At 41.6% G+C, this 17877-nt stretch overlaps 2 protein-coding genes across 4 annotated transcripts in view; both read left to right on the top strand.

The window, feature by feature from the left end:
• Positions 1–1522: 1522 nt before the first annotated feature.
• Positions 1523–8681, top strand: LOC135106737 (uncharacterized). Its single transcript, XM_064015998.1, has 2 exons — positions 1523–6854; positions 8433–8681. Exon 1 carries the CDS (start codon positions 1568–1570, stop codon positions 6413–6415), a length of 4848 nt encoding a protein of 1615 aa, XP_063872068.1. The 5' UTR covers positions 1523–1567; the 3' UTR covers positions 6416–6854; positions 8433–8681.
• LOC135106738 (WD and tetratricopeptide repeats protein 1-like) overlaps positions 8438–17877 on the top strand; it is a 237012-nt gene continuing 227572 nt past the window's right edge. Inside the window, exon 1 of one of the 3 annotated variants that reach the window (XM_064016000.1) lies at positions 8438–8681. Coding sequence is in view for 2 of the 3 variants with exons in the window: in XM_064016001.1 (XP_063872071.1) it covers positions 8644–8681 (38 nt within the window). In the remaining variant the exon portion in view is untranslated. The remainder of the gene's footprint in view (positions 8682–17877) is intronic. The other 2 variants (XM_064016001.1, XM_064015999.1) reach the window with 2 other exon arrangements.

Below are 17877 nucleotides of genomic sequence, written 5' to 3'. Positions count from 1 at the left end.
GTAATCATATCATCCATGAACACTTTGTAATCACCTTTGTGTTGATTATCCTTCTCAAGTTTAGCTCTTAACTTCTTGAGTCTCTGCTCTGCTAATAGTTTGTTATTTGGAAGTTTGACGTTATCATCTTTAAGAGGAAGGGGCAACTCATAATGGCCATCCTTCTGCTGATGTACTCCTTCTTTCATCTTACTCATAAACCTTTTATCTTCATATGATAATGGAGTGTCAGCTGACTTTCTATCACTGAAGTCAAGTTCAAACATATCTCTCACTTGAGAAGGATTAATCATCTCTTTGGTTTTAGTAGTGTCATGTTATTGGCCGAGTTTACCTTGAATGGGATCACGTTTTCTTAGTGTCCCCGTGTTCCGGTTACCTGCCATTCAGACATTATCCTTATTATTGTTATAAGTAGTGTAAAGCTTATTTACCCATTTTATATCATGTAGTATTATTCTCTTCATAATTTAAGTTCTCTATATCTTTATATGTATAAGGAAGGGAGTATAATTGGGGTGAAATACGTTGAAAACGAGGGGAGCTTGAGTGGGCAACAACACATTCCAAGGAGGGGAAAAATCAGAGCGCCTTAGGTCGTGAGGAAAGGTGGAGGGAAGGCGTCTCTCAGGGAAGGATTTTGGTGTGGATTGGTGATGGAGTGAGTTCGTGGAGGTGTTAGTGGTGTAGCGGTATAACCTTGATATCCAGGATCAGGTTAGTGAGTCTTTTGTGGTACCAAGAGCTCTTGTCCGCTGAAATTCGGTTGTTGAGTTGTGCCGGTGACGCTGTTGGGAGGGGTCATAGGTCAAACTGGCAGCCATTTTGTGAGTGGAGGTTGTGGTGTTAACCTTGGAAGTTGGTGTTGTGGTGTACTGGTGATTTTGGGGATGATGTTATGGTGCTATGGGTAATCTTTGGTGATAATGGTAATTTCTTGTGAGGCTTGAGGAGGTGAAATACGGGAATTATTGTCTGGGGACGCGGAAATGGCGTCCGGGTAAATTCCTGCGGTTGAGGGGAAACATTTCTGTGACTGGTGGAGGTGTAAACGGGTTCTGGTGACGTGGGAAGTGACGAGAACGTCATGTAGTAACGTGTGCTACCTCATGTTGTTTGTGAATTATTATTAGTATTAATATATGTGCTTGTAACATGGAATAATCGTGTTTTCTACCCCCCCCCCAACAACAATCTGGTATTAGAGGTGATTCCAGGTGTGCTGAGTCAAGGTAAAGGTGGAGTAAGAGATAATTCTGACGATTTCGGATAGGTCGGGTAGGCACTCGAAGCCTTTAAAAATCCAGACCTTTAAAACTTTCCGGGATCAGTGTAACGTCCACTTTCTTGGAGAGATAACCGGTATCGTACGATCGCAGGTAAGTAGGCGATCGTGACAGAATATGGGGGCCTGTCCGGGAGTTTTGAACATTTGTGGGGTGTAACGAGTGTTACATGGTGATTGTTGTTGGGAGGAATTTACCTGTGTGAAATATCTCTTTAAAACTGTGCATGTATTGTGGTGAATATTTGGAGGAATATTTTGTGGAGTGTGGTGGTTGTAATCATGGCCGCTAGACGTGTTGAGATGTTCCTTCTGTCGAGAAGTGTGCATGATCTGTACACACTAACCAAGGAGGAATTATGTTCAGTGGCTGAGAGGTTTCAAGTGGAGTTGAAATCCAAGAAAAAGGAGGAAATGCAGGCGGAGTTGAAAAATGCTCTTGTGGAGAGGAGCTGGTTTGAAAATGATGGTGGTGAAAGTGAGGATAATGGTGAGGAGAGTGTAGGGGAAGGTGCTGGGGTCAGTGAGATAAACCTGGGTGCTTTTGGTGGAACAGATGGCCTTTCTAGTAGTGAAAAATTTGAGTTAATGAAACTTCAAATACAGATGCAGAAGGAACAGAAACAGCAAGAGATGGAGTTAAAGAGGGAACAGAAGCAGCAAGAGATAGAGTTAAAGAGGGAGCAAATACAGATGCAAAAGGAGATTGAGATAGAAAAAATTAGAGCAGAAAGTAAAAATAAAGTGAACGGGACCAGGGCAGGAAATGGTGCTCAAGGCAACGGGGATTTAGAGAGAAGGGCCATCAGTATGCCTAACTTTGTGGAAGGGGAGGAAGAAAACTTCTTTTTTCAATTTGAAAAGGCTGCAAAGATGATGGGATGGGATGAAAATGATTGGGCAATAATAGTCCAGTCTAAATTTGAGGGAAGGGCCCGAGCGGTATATGTGAATTTGAGTGAGCAAGAGGCGCGTGATTATGAAGTGGTAAAGGAAGCGGTGTTGGGATCAACCCTTCTATGTCCGGATGTGTACCGGGAAAGGTTCCGCAGGACGACAAAACGCCCAGGTGATACTTATCTCGGGATGGCTCGAGAGGTTATCCTTAAACTGGACCGGTGGCTGAAGGCCGAGGAAGCCACTACGCTTGAAGAGGTAAAAGGAGTTATACAGATGGAACAATTTATGAGCCAAATGCCCCTCAGTGTAAGATGTGAGCTCGCATCACACGACGTGAAAGACGTGATGGAAGCCGGACGCAGAGCTGACAAGTACTGTGCGGTCCGTGGGATGAACGGAGATGAACACCATGAAGGGAGAAAGCCATTCTCCAGCAGAAATGATGGTCATCAGAGATATAAGAATGACAGTCAGATGAGCTCGACATCAGTCCACAGATCAAACCAGCCCCGCCCTAACAACTATAGTTTTCCCCACACTTACACCATGCCCCCGCCAGCCGACCACAACATGAGGTCTGCGCCCTATGGGAGTAGGCCCAGGAGCACTACCTATTACCAGAAGGGTAGTGGGGATGAAGGTGCAGTTAAGTGCCTTGGATGTGGAAGTAGCGGGCATAGGAAGTTCCAGTGTCCGAAGGGACGGCCGAAGCCAGTGGGAGCAGTTGCCGCCCAAAGAGACCTGATAAAGTATGTGGAGAATATGAATGCAGAGATACAAGAGGAGCCGCCGAAAGATGAGGGCTTTGAGCACTTCACCAGTAAGGGCACAGTGAAAGTGGAGGGAAGCCCAGAGAAGGTGATCAGAATCCTTCGGGATACGGGAGCTAACCAGAGCCTGATCTTAAGTAGTGTACTCCCATGGAATGAGGAGACCAGCACTGGCAGAGAGGTCTCATGCAAGGGTGCAGGGGGCCAGTTCAGTATTCCCCTGCACAAAGTTTGGCTGGACTGTGGATACGTCACTGGAGAGGTGACGGTGGGAGTGAAGGAGGCACTGCCCGTAGATGGAGTGGATATGCTGGTTGGGAACGACCTGGCTGGAGGTCGAGTTATCCCTAAACTTCAGATGGTAGACAACCCTCTGATAGGGATGACGGAAACCACCACTCCAGCAGCAGTCCCTCACTCAACAGATGGGGAGGCAGAGGTGCCTGAATTGTTCCCAGTCTGCGCAGTGACCCGAGCGATGGCCCGGAAGGAACGCATGGACACCGAGGGAGCAACGCAGGAGGACGAAGGCCTGGGCGTTCTGTTTGAGGAACCTGATGAAAAAGGAACTAACCCGGAGTGCGCGAGTGGTGGACCGGTTGTAGGTCAGGTGGGGCCCAACCTTGATTTTCTGGTAGAAAAGAACGAGTTGATAAAAGTTCAGGAGAGTGATGAAAGCTTGAAGTCTGCTTGGAATGAGGCTAACAGGCTGGGTGAGCTTGACAATGAGTACGTGGGCTACTACGTGAATAACGGGGTATTAATGAGAAGTTGGAGGCCCCTGACAGCCCCAACCTCCGATCACTGGATGGTGAAAAGGCAGATTGTGGTGCCATGGGTGTATAGGAAGAAAATTTTGGAGATGGCACACGAAGGTAATCTGGCAGGACACCTGGGGGTCAGAAAAACCCTAGGAAAGATCCTGTGTCATTTTTACTGGCCCGGAGTGAGAGGTGATGTGAAAGAGTTTTGTAAAACTTGTGGTTTGTGTCAGAAGGTGGGCAAGCCGAACCAGGTGATTCGCCCTGCCCCCCTTCACCCTATACCTGTGGTCGAGGAACCATTCAGTAAGGTGGTGATAGACTGTGTAGGTCCTTTACCAAGGACCCGGAGGGGGAACCAGTACTTGCTGACTATTATGTGTATGTCATCCAGGTTTCCTGAGGCCATTCCCCTCAGGAGTATAAACTCTAAAAACATTGTGAGGGAACTGGTGAAATTTTTCTCCTGGGTGGGAATTCCTAAGGTGTTGCAGTCAGACCAGGGAAGTAATTTCACTTCTCGTGCGTTCAAGGAAATCCTAAGGGGTCTAAAGATTGAACAGAGACTGTCGAGTGCTTATCACCCTCAGTCTCAGGGTTGTGTAGAAAGATTTCACCAAACTCTCAAAAACACTCTCAGGATGTATTGTGAGGAGATGAGTGTTCAGTGGGATGAGGCATTGCCACTAGCCTTATTCGCGTTAAGGGACAGTGTGCAGGAGTCAACTGGTTTCAGCCCATTTGAGTTAGTGTATGGCCATGAGGTGAACGGTCCTTTAAGGATGGTGAAAGAAAAATGGTTAGGAGTAGAGGAGCCTCATACTGTGGTGAAATATGTATCTGATTTCAAGGACAGATTGATGAGAGCTAGGGAAATTGCTCGGGAAAATCTGAAAAATAGTCAGAGTGAAATGAAAGGCTGGTATGACAAGAAGGCGAGGGCCAGATCTTTCCAGCCTGGGGACAAGGTCTTGGTTCTTTTCCCATTGCAGGGTGATCCTTTCAAAGCCAGGTTCAGCGGGCCTTGGGAGATTGAGAGAAAAATGAGTGATGTAAATTACATTGTAAAAACTCCAGGGAGGAAGAAAAAGAACCAGTTGTGTCATGTGAACATGCTGAAGCCATTTCACGAAAGGGACAGAGAAAATGGAGATGATGTAGTAGGAGGAGTAAGAGCTGTGAGTGTTGTAAATGTAACCACTGAGGCGGAGGAGAAGTGGTCTGAAGTGAAATTGAGCAGGTGTGAAGGGATGGTGCTAGAGAACTCAGCTGTGTTAGGGAATTTAAATGATAAACTGTGGCACATGGAGCTGGAGAAGAGGGAGAGGATTAGGGAGATAATTGAAAGGTTCAGTTCTTTGTTCCCTGATGCACCTAGAAAAACTAATGTGGTGGTGCACGATGTGGATGTTGGGGAGGCTGAACCCATCAAACAGCATCCCTACAGAGTTAACCCGCAGAAAAGAGAGATCATGAGAAAAGAAGTAGAGTATATGCTGGAACACGACTTGATTGAGCCCAGTGAGAGCCCATGGAGCTCGCCATGTGTACTGGTGCCCAAGCCTGGTCAAGAGAGTTTCCGTTTCTGTACGGACTATAGGAAGGTTAACATGGTGACAAAACCTGATGCTTACCCTATCCCTAGAGTTGATGACTGTATAGATCATGTGGGAAGTGCCAACTTCATAACAAAAATTGACTTGTTAAAGGGATATTGGCAAGTAGGACTCACTGAGAGGGCAAAAGCCATATCAGCTTTTGTCACCATGGATGGATTATACCAGTACAAAGTTCTTCCGTTTGGGATGAAGAACAGTGGGAGTTCTTTTCAGAGGTTAATGAACAGAGTACTGAAGGGCTTGAAGGGATGTTCTGTGTACATAGATGACATATTGTTGTACACTGAGAGTTGGGAAGAACATGTGCAGCTGCTGGAGGAAGTATTCAGGAGGCTGGATGATGCCAACCTTACTGTCAACTTAGCAAAAAGTAATTTCGTGCAAGCTGACGTGGAGTACTTAGGCTTCAAGGTTGGGAAAGGTGAAGTGAGAACCGTGGAAGCCAAGGTGAAGGACATTGTAAATCTCCCTCCACCCACCAATAGGAAGGAGATACTGAGATTCTTAGGGGCCAGTGGATATTACAGGCGATTTTGTAAGAATTTCTCTGATGTTGCCATGCCCCTGACCAAGTTGCTGAATAAGAAGTCAAAATTTTGTTGGGATAAGCTTTGTGAGGAAGCTTTTGTGGAGATTAAGAAAATGTTAGTCAGTGCCCCGGTGCTGCGCATGCCTGATTATGAAAAACCATTTGTATTGTACGTGGATGCCAGTCAGAATGGTGTGGGTGGTGTGTTAATGCAAGAACATGAGGGAATGGAGCACCCCATAGGCTATTATTCTAAGAAGTTGTTACCATATCAAAGGGCTTACAGCACTATTGAGAAAGAGGCTTTGGGCTTAGTGCTGAGTTTGAGTCATTTTGAAGTGTACGTCAAAGGGACGGGACAGCCTGTGCAGGTCTTCACCGACCACAATCCACTCATATTCTTGCATAAAATGAAAAACTCCAATCAGAGGCTGATGAGGTGGTGCCTGGTCTTACAGGACTATAACTTAGAGATTCACCATGTGAAAGGCAGTGAGAATATTATTGCCGATGCCTTGTCCCGCGCACCGCCTAGTCGTGAGGCATCCTAATCAGGTGCCTCACGCCTCTTTTGGGAAGGGGATGTCATGTTATTGGCCGAGTTTACCTTGAATGGGATCACGTTTTCTTAGTGTCCCCGTGTTCCGGTTACCTGCCATTCAGACATTATCCTTATTATTGTTATAAGTAGTGTAAAGCTTATTTACCCATTTTATATCATGTAGTATTATTCTCTTCATAATTTAAGTTCTCTATATCTTTATATGTATAAGGAAGGGAGTATAATTGGGGTGAAATACGTTGAAAACGAGGGGAGCTTGAGTGGGCAACAACACATTCCAAGGAGGGGAAAAATCAGAGCGCCTTAGGTCGTGAGGAAAGGTGGAGGGAAGGCGTCTCTCAGGGAAGGATTTTGGTGTGGATTGGTGATGGAGTGAGTTCGTGGAGGTGTTAGTGGTGTAGCGGTATAACCTTGATATCCAGGATCAGGTTAGTGAGTCTTTTGTGGTACCAAGAGCTCTTGTCCGCTGAAATTCGGTTGTTGAGTTGTGCCGGTGACGCTGTTGGGAGGGGTCATAGGTCAAACTGGCAGCCATTTTGTGAGTGGAGGTTGTGGTGTTAACCTTGGAAGTTGGTGTTGTGGTGTACTGGTGATTTTGGGGATGATGTTATGGTGCTATGGGTAATCTTTGGTGATAATGGTAATTTCTTGTGAGGCTTGAGGAGGTGAAATACGGGAATTATTGTCTGGGGACGCGGAAATGGCGTCCGGGTAAATTCCTGCGGTTGAGGGGAAACATTTCTGTGACTGGTGGAGGTGTAAACGGGTTCTGGTGACGTGGGAAGTGACGAGAACGTCATGTAGTAACGTGTGCTACCTCATGTTGTTTGTGAATTATTATTAGTATTAATATATGTGCTTGTAACATGGAATAATCGTGTTTTCTACCCCCCCCCCAACAACAATCTGGTATTAGAGGTGATTCCAGGTGTGCTGAGTCAAGGTAAAGGTGGAGTAAGAGATAATTCTGACGATTTCGGATAGGTCGGGTAGGCACTCGAAGCCTTTAAAAATCCAGACCTTTAAAACTTTCCGGGATCAGTGTAACGTCCACTTTCTTGGAGAGATAACCGGTATCGTACGATCGCAGGTAAGTAGGCGATCGTGACAATATATATATATATATATATATATATATATATATATATATATATATATATATATATATATATATATATATATATATATTAGTGGCCCTCCATGTAACCGTTTAGTGCTGAAGTGGCCCAAGATGTCGAAGAAGTTGGACCACCCTACATTATATTGATACAGTACTTAATAGTTAGTAGTGCTACGCACGCCTTATGTTTATTATGTATGACTTCAGGTTTGACCGAATGCAATAAACGATTCGCGTCACCGTGTGGGTCTAAAATCCTTTAGCTGTCTTCGGGCAGCTACAATATCAAAGCCTCGTGTATGAAGACTTGTCACTCATACCTCTTGAGGTGCGGACAGGCAGACACTCCTCTTTCTGCACCAGACCCTTATTCCATCTAAATTTGAATATGGTTATGAAATTTATTCCTCTGCTACAGAGGCTTGGCTTCTCATGATGGAACCAGTGCACCATGCTACTAGTGTTCGTTTGGCAACCGGTGCTTCCAGATCATCCCCAATTCTGCTTGTTGATGCTGGTGTCCTGCCATTGGACCTACGTCGTCAGTCGTTACTAATAAGGTGTTCCTCTTCCTACTCTGTGTGATTGTTCTTACTGAAAGTGACAGCGGGTGGGTCTGCATATATATATATATATATATATATATATATATATATATATATATATATATATATATATATATATATATATATATATATATATATATATATATATATATATATATATATATATATATATATATATATATATATACACACACACACACACACTGTGTCTGATCTCCAAAAAAAAAATTTCTTGGAACGATTAAATTAAAGGAAGGTCTTAAAAATGTAGAATGAACAAATAGCAAGGTGTCCCCTAGAGCAGTGGTTTTCTATGGCAGGTGAAACAGTGGTGGCGGTGGCGGTGTTGGAGCGACCTGGTACAAGAAGTGTCTGTGTCCTCGGTATTAACTGAGTGGTGCATGTAGCGCAAGGATTGCAGGGGTGAAACCACATACTATAGAGATTTACTTGTTGCATAACGTATGATCTGTGTTGAGAATATTAGCACCACTAAGCCTGCACCGCTGGGGACATGAAGGCGCTGCCACCATGGGAGCACCACTCGCGCCTCTGCTGCTTCCTGACAGGTTAGTGTGCTGGTGTTTGTCACATCAAGTAACACAAATATTGGAGATATGTGCCTTTATTTCATGCTAAAGCTTGTGGCGCATGGATTAAAAATGTTATACCCAAGGTAATTTCTAAATTTTAAGAAGGCCGATGTTTCACCGCCATTATTTTATCTATTTATTTTTATATTTATTTACTTAGTGTTGTGGTCAGTCTTCAGTTCATAAATATTCACTTGTCTTAGCTAAAGTTAGCATACATGAAATACCTTTAGTTTGCCTTTATTTGTTTCTAAATGCATTCTTATATTTTGTACATTTTGTACATTAGAAGGATTTTGTGCATTAGATTGTATTTTGTACATTAAAAGGATGGAGCAAAAATACGTATCATTCTTCATAATACCGAAGTGCATTTTGGGAAAAGGAACAGATTAATGAGCTAAAAGTAGCCTACTGTTTTCCTGACTTTTTTATTTATTTATTTATTTATTTTTATAGTTTTTGGCCTGTTTTGAATGCATGTTGTTTTCCTACAAATCATTAGTTTTTATTTTTTTCACCCCATCCCCCCATCCCCCATCAGAAACTAATGTTTTGTGTTTGAAAAAAAAAAAACAGCTTAATACAAAACTGATCAAAATCTAACAGAAAAAAAAAAAAAAAGTTTCATCATCACAAGTAAGTAACAGCAGTAACACTCACAATGTTCCCTGCAAGATGACTGGCTGCCACTTACCCGTGGCTGCCAGCTGGTTGTCACCACCACCATCCCTAACCTAACCAAATGAAGTTAACCTAATCTAACCTAACTAAACTAACAACATAACTGAACTAAAGTAACTAACCTAACCTAACTGAAGACTAAGAAACAAATATGAAGACACTACCTTATTTATCTTTGTAAAATCTGACGTTGCACTGGAAATAATCAAGGCAACACCAACCACTGGCAGACATCTTCCTCAGACTAATTCGGATATTTCAAATTGAGCCACCTCTCCCTCCACAGGATGAAATAAAATTTTATGATTGGTTAAATTAATTCTGTGTTTTCTAATTGGCCAGCAGCTGCTTTCCGAAACAAAAAAAATGACCAATTACCGTGACTAATTTAACTCTTGCATAACAAATGTGACTTATACACACATGGACGAACACACCTTCACCAAGGTAGATCAGCACCCTCCCATCCATCACATAAGGGTGAATCATTTCCCAGTGTTGTCATGGCACTCAAATTTTAAAATTTTATTTAAGCATCTGTAAGTTTGTGGAAGCTATTGCATACTGCATTATATTCAACAACAACGGTTCTCAAACTTAATTTGTTCCTGAATGCTGTTCAGAATCCAAAATGTTTGAAAACTGAAGCTGTTTACCCCATTGGAATAAATGTAAAATGGACTAATGTGTTCCCAGACACCTGTTCACCATGTTGTAGCAGCTTATGACAGATGCTCAAACTGCTGAGATGGCTGTTTCACATCTCCAGCTCAGAAATTATTTATCCAGAAAGGATGTATTGAATGAACTTAGTGACACGGAACTTATCAGAAGATACCTTTCAGACCATGCAAGTATTCTTTTTGTCACCAGTCAAGTGAAGGAAGCTTTACAGAGTGACACATAGAGGAATAATCACCTCACTGCCTAAATGAAGGTGACCATAACACTTTAGACATCTTGCTGCTGGGAAAAGCTACTGGAAAAATGCAGTTGTGCAATAGTGATGGCATCGTGGGTCATCAAGAGAGGTGGCTCTGGATTACTCCTTAGTGCTGAAAATTGTTTGTTTACATCGTCTCTTCAACAGGATCACATTTACCTTATTTCAAAGGTTGAATTACTGTCTTACACTCCATGCCTCTTCTCCAAATATATAAAAATGAAAAAATATTTATAGGAACTATAAATTAGTAATAAACTGTACCCCAACTGCAACCGTTGCCAACCTGTGCTAAGAATTACGCCATATAAACAAGTGTAAGTGTGCACAGAAGAAGAAGAAGAAGGTTTGCCTGCGTGGGCAACCAGTGCCAACCCACACCAAGAATTATGCTATGTAAACAAGTATAAGTATGCACAGAAGAAGCATGTTTGAGTGCGTTGGTGTTGGCTGCCTGCTCAACCCACACAGAAGGATGCTTTTGAGTGGAGAGTAGGATGGATGTTGAGCTCCTGATTGCTAAGGTATATGAGAGACAGTCAGTGTGGTCAATGATTTCAAGGAACGAAACAGCGACATGAAAATTAATGTGTGTCAGATCGTGCCAGTACCAGTGTCTCTGGAAATTCAGTGCAAAATAAGTGATTATAAGAAACAAATACCTAAGTGGGGAGAAGCAAATGGCGTAGATGTAGTGAAAATAACTCCCGAGTTCATGGTGTGTACTGGCAGTGTTGATGAGTTATGTTTGGGAGATGAAGAAAACAAACCAATTTTGCTGAACAGACTGGATCTGATTAGATTGTTGAATACTATTGAAAAACAATGCTCAGGGTTCCATTTAAGCAGAGAATAGAAAAATATTCTTAGAAATTCAAAGACCAACTTCAATTATCGAATTGAGAGGGAAAGCAAGTCCACACAGCAGTATGCCAGACACAGCCAGCATGCATGCAGTGCATGCAGTGAGAAACAACGCTAAGCTCACCACCCACACCGCCCTCCCTACCACCCAGTACCCCACTTCCGTGCCTGGCCTCAACGCCTTGACTCCCTCACATTCATACACTACTCACCGCCGACACCTCTCCACTCATCCTTACTTAGTAGCCTCGCTGCACCTTCATGTCACACCTGTACAGAGAGCTTCCTCTCCTCCCACTTACTTGACATTTTCTGTCAGGAGAAGCCCAACGTACTCCTACACTGAGGCAGCCCAAAGAGCTCCACCTCGCAGCAGAGAAATGGACCTTGGTATAGGACGAAGTGACATGAGGAGAGAACAGACCTCTGGCACTCTGAGTGACTGGCAACAGATTGAGATGGACTGCCACACCACAAGCATCCCCTCTGCTTGACCACACATACCTCTTGAAACACAAGACACTTGCAACTTACACAACAACAACAACTACAGACATGGTTGCTTCAACTGCGGTGAATACAACCATCGTCAAGCAAACTGTCGTTTTGATCATTGGCCAAGATATGGTATGTGCCACCAATTGGGACATAAACAGAGGCTGTGCTGTAACTTACTCATACAGTGAATAGGGAGGCAGTGAGGAAGGAAGGGCCACAGTAAATACAGCAAAAAGGAAAAACATAAAAATTAGTCACATAAATGCCCAGAGTATTTCTAAATAACAAAGAAGAAATAGAGCTACTAATCAAAGACAGAGACACTGACATTATGTGTATAAGTGAAACTTGGTTGTCTCCCAATATTCCCAGTGGACACTGCTATACCTAACTATAACATATATAGGTGTGACGGAGGAAGGGGAGGTGGAGTGTGTGTGTATGTTAAGGATGTATACAAGGTTACTGCTGTTGAACTTGACATTGTGAAACTTGAGGGTGTTGAGGATATATTGTTGTCATTGCAGAGATGTAAGCTTCCTACTGTTATATAAGGTTACTGTTGTTGAGCTTGACATTGCAAAACTTGAGGGTGTTGAAGATATATGGTTGTCATTACAGAGCTGCAAGCTTCCTACTGTTATCTTTGGTTGCCTGTACTGACATCCTAAGCCTCGTTTATGTACGTATGACTATATCACTGATATTATCAAGTCTGCTTGAAAAATGTTACTGTATATTTTAGGAGATTTTAACGATGATCTATTATCAAATAATAGTAAGTTAACCCTTTCCTTCCGGCAATCGTATATATACGATTGCAAAAATGCGTCCGTAGCGACGGCGATCATACCGGTAATCAAGAATTTTCGCGCCTCAATTTTGAGGTCCAAGCGTGGTTTCTCGAGTCAGATGGTGTGAGTGGAAGTGTCTGGTATGTTTCCACATGTAATGTTGTCACTAGCTATGGAAATTTAGCGGTAACTAAGCTATTTTCCCTTTCTCCGGGCGACACTTGGCAACCCCAGCGACCCGCCGGGTGGAAAGCACTTGCCGGGTGGAAAGCACTATGATAAGTGTGAAGAGACATCCTGATAAGAGCCAAGGATCTCAGATCATAACTCACCATGGAGCAGGACACAACATATGTATTTAGCAGTGCTTCTGAGTTTGAAGACAGTGACAGTGAATATTTAGAAGAAGAAGCTGAAGAAAGCAAAGACATTGGTGAGGACTCGGAAAATGATTTACAGGATCCACCTGTTGTATCAGAACAGAGAGATGATACCTATCATTCTTTCATGTTAATTTTTTCATTATCTTCAATTTTATAATAAAATGGTAGAAGGTAACTTGTCAGAGAGAGAGAGAGAGAAAGAGAGAGAATGTTATTTGCCTGAAACTTGATGTGAAAAGGGATGAAATCTCTCTCTCTCTCTCTCTCTCTCTCTCTCTCTCTCTCTCTCTCTCTCTCTCTCTCTCTCTCTCTCTCTCTCTCTCTCTCTCATTGGAAGTGTACAATTTCCCCTCCAAGATGAGAGAGAGAGAGAGAGAGAGAGAGAGAGAGAGAGAGAGAGAGAGTGTGTGTGTTTGCGCGCGGCGTCATCGCTCTCCGGGCTGTTTCTGGATGACGGATCACACAGCGGGAGGAGGAGGAATCCTTTATAAGGCATAAACTCAACTTTCAGAGGTCACATCAAGCTACAAAGTATATCATTGTATTCAGAATAACAAAGAGAAAATAATTATTAGTATTCAAACAATTTTCTGACAATTTCTAGGTTTACCATTTTTAGCCGTCATACAAAATGAGAAAATAATTTAAGCGCCGGAAGGAAAGGGTTAAAGAAGATTATTGCAAATGCAAAATTAAGCCAGGTAATAACAAAAGCCATGAGAATCACCCCCAGCTCTGCAATTCTGTTAGACAACATCATAACTAACAGCCCTAAGTCAGTCTTTCATAGTAATTATTCCTTGCCCTGTGGCTGACCGCGAACTAATAACAGTTACAATAAATTTACAGAAGGTAAGGCGTGTACCAACCCAAAAAACATTCTGTGATTTACTTTTTTATTCATCTGATACATTTTGTAGTCTGCTGATGCTGAGGCAGGAGAGTTACAAGCTGGATAAAATATTGCAAAAGATGATGTAGAGACTCAGACTGATATATTCACTAACTGTTTTATGAAATGTTTAAATAAATGTGCTCCTTTAGTAACAAGAGAAGTTAGAAGGCCTCCTGCCCAATGGATCAACGCACACCTACAAGACCTAATGCAGGATAGGGACAGTACAAAGATGCATAAGATGTACATAAGGCTCGCCTGCAGGATGAATATAAGTCTCTGAAAAAAACACGTAAAGACTTTGCTTCATAAGTATAAATCAGATGATTTTAACCAAAAACTTGAGAATGACAGAGGCAACACAGCTGCCACTTGGAACACATTGAGGCAACTCCTACCTGCTGCAACAAATAAAACTTGTCCACTGTTAACCGAAGACAGAGAGGAACTAAAACATAAAGTAATTGAGTTTAATAAATTCTTTGCAAATGTTAGGAAACAGACATTTGAGAAATCATAACACAACTTGTCAGATTGAAATAACATAACACAACCCAACACTAACCCAGCAAACACTCCAACGGGCACCATGTTCCAACCCCAGCCCACCGACCGTAACACTATAATATTAGTAATAAAACACTTGAGGAAAACTTTCTCGTTTGGTTCTGATGGCATTCCATTGTGTTTTCTAAGAGTCCTTACCTATAATTATTGCTTATCTGATATGTATATTAAACACATCATTTGTGACTGGTTCCTTTCCTTCCCTGTGGAAACATGTCATTGTACTCCCTATTTTCAAGAATGGTGATATCAGTGAACCAAAGGACTATCTCCCAATATCTTTGCTACCTATTATTTCAAAGGTTTTAGAAAAAGTAATAGCAGGAAAGCTCATATCACACCTGCAGGGGAACAACTTGTTCAGTAACACTCAGCATAGTTTCAGAGCATCACTCTTTACAGACACTGCCCTCCTAAAATTAGCAGATAAATTATATGGAAATATTGACTCCAAATCTTTAATTAGACTTTGTGATCTGTCTAAGGCTTTTGATAGTATAAGTCATAAGATTTTACTGGAAAAACTTAATATGCAAAAAATTTATTCCTTTTGGTTCAAGAGCTACTTACACCAAAGAACTCAGTCTGTCAGAATCGGGAAATATACATCACATAAAATGGAGGTGTTATGTGGTGTTCCACAGGGATCAGTTCTAGACTCAATTTTATTTCTTATGTATGCAAACGACCTCTTACAAAACATCTCTGCCTTACAATTCAACATGCTGATGATACACTGTTCATCCACACTGGACGTATTGACAGAATTGAAAATCTAATACACAGAGCAGAAAAAACTCTGGCAAGAGCAAAACATTATTTTAATTCAAATGGCTTATTATTGAACACTTATAAGACACAGTATATGTTTGTAAGTAGTCAGGGATGTGTAAAACAGATCCCACCCAACACCACCTTATGGGTTGACAGTGCCACTATAGTTCTCAATAGCTCTCTCAAAAATATTGGCATATATTTCAATCAACATGACTATTGACTCGCATGTAAATAAAATCAGCAGAAAGATCTTCGGTACTATACTTTATATTAATTGAATTAAGGACAATTTCAGTAAAAGTGCAAGAAAAACAGTAATACAATCACTGGTTCTTAGTATGATAAATTATGGAATAAAAGTGTGGGGCACAACTAACAAAACATTTGTGTATCAAGTACAAAAAATTACAGAACTTTGCCGCCATAGTCGCTTTTGGCAGCGCTGCCAAACATGAACATGCCACGCCATCCTTGAGAGAGCTAGGATAGTTAAAGGCAAAACAAAAGTACATGTTAGAAGTAGGAATAATGATGTACAGTATAACTAAGAGCAGGTCTCCAAACACCATTTACCACATGCTACTAGTGAGGTAATTCTACAGTTGTTACCAGATAACAACAACAACAACTATATGTGCCTATAACTAACACTTGTACAGGGGCATGTTCCACACTAGTGGCAGGGCCCAGACTATAGAACAGCCTCACCCCAGACATTACGGATGCACACTCGCTACGCTCATTTAAGAGATAACTGTTCCTTCACCTTTTTAAGCAACAGTTTAATGAGTCGTATAAATCTATTATTAACTTGAAGATTTTATGTTTTTATACCAGATTGTTTTACTAAATATTACAACTTTTATCTGCAATTTTATTGTATTTTACTTTTTACTCTACTCTTAATCATGATGCAGATAGTTATATATCTAAAGTTTTACTTAAGGTTAGACATCTTATCATGTTTCACTACTGACATTTTTATTTTGTTTTTCTTTATTATACAACTTAGTCATTTGTCATTACTAAACCTCATTTCATTTATATGAGCTAGGTACTTTTCTTGCCTTATATAGTTGTTTATAATCTTGATATGTGATAATATATGATAAAAGAATAACCATTGGAAAATGGAATAAAGGTTTGATTCTGATTCTCTCTCTCTCTCTCTCTCTCTCTCTCTCTCTCTCTCTCTCTCTCTCTCTCTCTCTGAAACAACAATCCTAAGAATTGCTCAATAGAATGAGATTCATAATGAAAATGGAATTATATGAGTGAGAAAGAATGAGAAAGGATGAAGCAAAAATGACATAGACTGAATGAGGGGGAGAAAGAGCAAGGTATCACTTCCTTGTCCCTTACCTCTGACAGATAAGGTAGAGGGAGGTGACAGCGAGGGAGGCTTGAGACCAAGACCAGACGAAAGAGGAAGGGAGAGGAAAGGAACAATGGGAGGAACAGACATATAGGGAAGGAGAGGAGTACATGAGGCAAGGAAGTGGAGAGAGAGAGAGAGAGAGAGAGAGAGAGAGAGAGAGAGAGAGAGAGAGAGAGAGAGAGAGGCAGGGTGGGTGGGATAAATAGAGGGAGGGAGAAAATGGGGAGGGATGGGGGAGAGGGGCAGGGAAAAGAGAGGGAGGGAAAGGGGAAAGAGGAACACTAGAGGGACTGACCAAGTGGCGTCGCTTGAACATGTGTTTGTGTTGTAATTGGAGGACAAAATTTGTTTGCCAACACTGTTCGAATTGAAGGACATTCAAATCACGAGGTATGACCGTCCTTGTAAAAAAATGGCAACATGCAGAATTGTTAGGTATAAAAGTTAAGAAAAGTCTATTTCTGCCATAGGAATGTAACAGACATGCTTAACCTACACATGCACCATCATTAAGGTAATTGCTTTTACCCGCAATTTCCCTGATCTTCATAGCCCTCCCCCACTACTGGGTTTTTACCAGTTTGCTGGTCTGAGGAGAGAGAACTGGGGTAAATGTTATTTATCAGCAGTAATGCTAAAGGAATAATTTGTGATGGAAAGCTCATAGAAGAAAAGTGTACAAGAAAAATGTCTACTTCCTAGTAGTGCACTTCTTTTTCATGCCAGTTAGACTGTGCAGTTTTTCTAATAATACTGAATATGAAAGTTGGCAGGACGGTGAAAAAGAGGCTAATATTAAGTCAAATAGCATTTTGTAAAGATGTGCAACAACTCTCATCATATCAGGCAACAAAAAAACTTGGGAAAAAGATTAAGAAACATGTGAGGGAAGTGAGGAAAAGAAAAGTAGATAATTCAAATTGTTAAACAAAAAACTTAACTCTACAAGATTCCTAACCCTAACATAACCATATGAAATTCCTAACCTAGCCTGACCATGCTCCTAACCTAACATTATTGGGTTCCTAACCTTAACCTAATTATAGGGTTCTTAACTCTTAATATAATCATACAGGTTTCCTGATTTTTACCTAACCCTATGATGCTCCAGACCTTAGTCAGTCCTATGATGTTACTAACCACAGGCCTTATTGAGAAGACCAGATATGGCCAGCTTATAATCATTGCTTTCCCACTTTCATTTTATAACAGTAAAAGATGGTTTAAGAAAAGTATTTGGCAGAGCCCTAGTCACATTTGATTAACTGCACACTGTCATCTTAGAATTTTTTTATTTCTATTTTTTTTATGTAGGAGGGGCACTGGCCAAGGGCAACAAAAATCCAATAAATAAAAAAAGCCCACTGAGATGCCAATCCCATAAAAGGG

Source organism: Scylla paramamosain, chromosome 14 (genome assembly GCF_035594125.1).
Source record: "Scylla paramamosain isolate STU-SP2022 chromosome 14, ASM3559412v1, whole genome shotgun sequence".
NCBI classification, from domain to species: domain Eukaryota; kingdom Metazoa; phylum Arthropoda; class Malacostraca; order Decapoda; family Portunidae; genus Scylla; species Scylla paramamosain.
The sequence above is the reverse complement of the archived record's forward strand: the minus strand, read 5'-3'. Positions and strand labels throughout refer to the sequence as shown.